We start from the raw sequence: 3,657 nt of genomic DNA, 5'->3' as shown, positions 1-3,657 counted from the left end.
GAGGGGTGTGTGGAGGGGGGGGTCGGGAGGGTGTTTGGGAGGGGAGATTCTTGAAGGAGGTGAATTATCATCGTCATTATCACCATCCTCCTCCTCTTTCTCCTCTTCCTCCTCGCAGCTCACAAGAACCGCGGAGAGCTGCGTGTCCACAGTACGTGGCTGTTTCGCTGCTGTGCCGCTTCCGCATGCGCAGTGTGGGCGGAACACGAGGGTTTTTGTTAGGATAAATTCTTTAAATAAATGATAAAAACTCTTGAGTACCGGTAGAAATGTAGTAGAAATTTAGTGTATCTTATCAGTTTACCTGCAGCTGGTTCAGTATAAAAACACTGAGTTCTTTGTCTAGTAGGAGCAGCCAAACACATTCCCAGCACAGAAGTTAAAGTTTTACACAACATCCTCTCTTTTGAACTACAAACATGAGATAAATTTAATTAACAGGAGACTGTTTCAAGACCACTATCCTGAGAAAACATTGCAGCTTCCTGAAACCATATAAGGAATCATCCGGTGGAAACGCGGGTAGCAGCAGGTGTTGTCCTGCTCCCATCTCCTGACAAAGATACAGAAGTGCCACTTGGTGTGTGCATTAATTTAAAATTTCTCCAAAGGTGCTTTACATTTGATTAGTAATTTCTTACTGCTACTTTCACTGTCCTTTTAAGCCTTTGGAAGCAGCAAGGGACTCTGTTTCTGTTTAGTGACATGGAGGAGCCTGTTATAAAGAAGCTTCCTTACTGGCAGCTAGATTTGTAAGTGCTAATACTTTTATATTAATATCGACTAATTACAGAGTGACAAAAGTGACTGCAGACAGTGAAAAGGCAAAGCAGGCTCCTGCGGTAACTCACATGTGTGCAGGCACTCTGTGATGGTGGTGGCGTCGATGAGGAAGCCGCAGCACAGCGCACAGCGGATGTACGGATAAAACTGACTGAGGGGCAGTTTGGACTGTGAAAACGACAGCACGTCAAAAGTTTTACACTTTGAAACAAAACAACTATCACAATGCATTCAAACTGCATTAAAAGTCAAGTTGTTACCAGAGGGGAAAGTCTGCCGAAGCAAAGTGAGAGACCCTTGAGGTAAAACACTCACCTCGTCCTCCGAGGCGCTATCTGGTGATCGGTTCGCGGTCCCGTCCTGACGTGATGCCATAGCAACCTGCAAAACTACTAGAAAAGTCCCCTGCTTCCTGATTATTGTTATTATTATGACGGCCAATGATAAGTGTTCTCTGCTGTCTTCAATTTAAATGTGCTCTGAAGTGTTTCCTCTTCGACGTTACACTTTTGCTAAGAAGTTTAAACTAGGTTAATAAGCTAGCATGGTTCTTCTTCTTCGTTGTGGTTCTTCTTCTTCGTGGGTTTATTTGCGGTTCACAAACGACGCAACGGTGCGTTATCGCCACCCACTGGTAGGTGTGGATCAACACCAGACAGTATTTCATGACTGTGACTGTTCAATGTCACTGTGATTAAAAAAAAAAAATAATAAATAAATAAATAAATAAATAATAATAATGTCACTGTGATTTAAGTCTTACACGTTCTTTGACTTTTTGAGTATTTCTGCTGTTGTTTGTTTTTGTGTTGTTTGTGAATTGGTGTAGTTTATGTTGGATTAATATTGTCAGAGTGGTGACGCAGGGGAACTTTATGAACAAGACAAAACAGAACAATAAAATAAAACAAGATACAAATACAAACTCTCGTGACGGGTGTCATAATTTACAAAATTGTGTGTTTTACAAAATAATGAAAGAAAAAGACTACATGAGAAACTTAAAACTATTGTTTGGATATCTGTTGTGAGATGATCTAGAAGTTTTGCAGTTTTTTTAATCTACTTAATGAATAGTACGACTTAAAATTGTTCATAAAACGGGAGGAGAGCTTATTATACAGGTCTCTCTTGAAAATGAGTTCTCGTGGCTCAATGAGACTAACCTGGATAAATAAAGGCTAAATGAAAATGAAATGAAAATTATCCCTCCATTTACTACAGTGAATATGTTACTTTGCCATAAGTACGACTATATTTGTGGCATCAGAGAAAACTGAGCTCAACTTATCCACATAAAGTAAAATGGCATCAACATCAAAAGAAGGAATGTTAAGTTTGAGATTAATCCAGTTTCTGATGTCTGTCCATATTCTTTGTGAGTATTATGCAATTTGACTTTGCCCTTACAGTGGCTGGTTACCACTAGATGGCACTGCAGACCACAAGATTTCTAATATGTGGAGACCAGAGCCCTGTAAAGAGAGAGTTGCGACACTCCCATAGACTCCCATAGAAAGAATGGAATGCAGAAGTCACGTGGGTCATGAAGCGGCAAATAGTTCCAAACAGAGCCCTGTAAAGAGAGAGTTGCGACACTCTTTGAACTCGCCGATACGCGGTCACGTGGTTCATGCAGCTCCCCATAGTTCCAAAAAGCTCATCGCTGTCAGTCAGTTTGAGCAGCTGCTGGCGCAACATAACACAAAAATCGACTTTTCTTACTTTACCTGACGTCTTTCAGTAATTACTGAGCAGTAACAAACTGATTACTGAACCGATTATTGATTATTTCACAGACTATGCATTTTATCAAAGCATTTTTAGAAGCAGCTGATACATTTATCATTAAATTTTAGAAGGAAACGAGACTGCAAACACATATTTGTTAGAAAAAAAATGTATATGCAATACAATGATCAATATAGCCATATCAGTGTTTTATAACGTTACACGATACAAAAAGATCAGAGTAACTCCTGTTATAAAACTATTAGTGATGTTCTCTGCAGGATAATGCTCCACCTTGTCCTCCATGCAGTAGTTCAGATCTGCTCCAGCTTACCTCAGATCATCTGGATGAATTCTTGATTTCTATAGAAGATATTAATTCAACCTTTATTTAAACAGGTTCGTCCCATTGAGCCACGAGGACTCATTTACAAGAGAGACTGAATATAATTGTTGTATTTGTCGTTTTTTTAATGGCAACCAAGTACCTGGTAAGTGAGTTGATTGTAGCCTGACAACTATTGTAAAATTGTAATTCATTGATTAAAATGTTCATTTAAATGAAACTGTTTCTAGTTAAAATCATAACAGACGACAAAATAAGTGTTAACTGTGCAAAAATAAATTTCCAAACAATTATAAAATATGTAAAATGTAAAGCAAGCTTTAATAAAGTACTTTTACTACTATTTATACTGTTTATTAATGACATCATCTCAAGTCAGCAGGAGCACCATCATCATCATCACAACAACACAAAGTGAGAGCTGTAAATTTAATCTGCACAAACATTTTCAATCAGGGCTCAAAATGTTGAACTGTCAAAGAAATGTGCCAGAAAATAAACTAATGTCACTCTACAGGCACATTTAGAGAGAGGACAGTTCACGGAGACACAGTGAAGACGTGTGAGACTGAAGGAGGTTCAACCAGTTGTTCATGGACCAGAACCAGATGAGAAGAACAGCAGAACTTCCACTGACCAGTGATCTGACCAGTGATCTGACCAGTGATCTGACCAGTGATCTGACCAGTGATCTGACCAGTGATCACACATGTTGTTCTAAATTAAACTTTGGTACGAACAGTGTTAAATAAGACATGTCATATTTTTATTGAACAATAATCTTCATTCTAACAGTG

At 38.8% G+C, this 3,657-nt stretch overlaps 1 protein-coding gene across 1 annotated transcript in view; it reads right to left on the bottom strand.

Moving 5' to 3' along the window:
* The window catches only part of pcgf6 (polycomb group ring finger 6), a 38,326-nt gene extending 36,963 nt beyond the window's left edge, over positions 1–1,363 (bottom strand). The window contains exons 1-2 of the mRNA XM_037687808.1: positions 1,099–1,363; positions 852–951 (exon numbers count right to left, since the gene is read on the bottom strand). Of these exons, the coding sequence (XP_037543736.1) occupies positions 852–951; positions 1,099–1,158 (160 nt within the window). The 5' untranslated portion in view covers positions 1,159–1,363. The remainder of the gene's footprint in view (positions 1–851; positions 952–1,098) is intronic.
* Positions 1,364–3,657: the final 2,294 nt, after the last annotated feature.

This window comes from Nematolebias whitei, chromosome 1, assembly GCF_014905685.2.
Source record: "Nematolebias whitei isolate Nwh7 chromosome 1, NemWhi1, whole genome shotgun sequence".
Classification (NCBI taxonomy): Eukaryota; Metazoa; Chordata; class Actinopteri; order Cyprinodontiformes; family Rivulidae; genus Nematolebias; species Nematolebias whitei.
The sequence above is the reverse complement of the archived record's forward strand: the minus strand, read 5'-3'. Positions and strand labels throughout refer to the sequence as shown.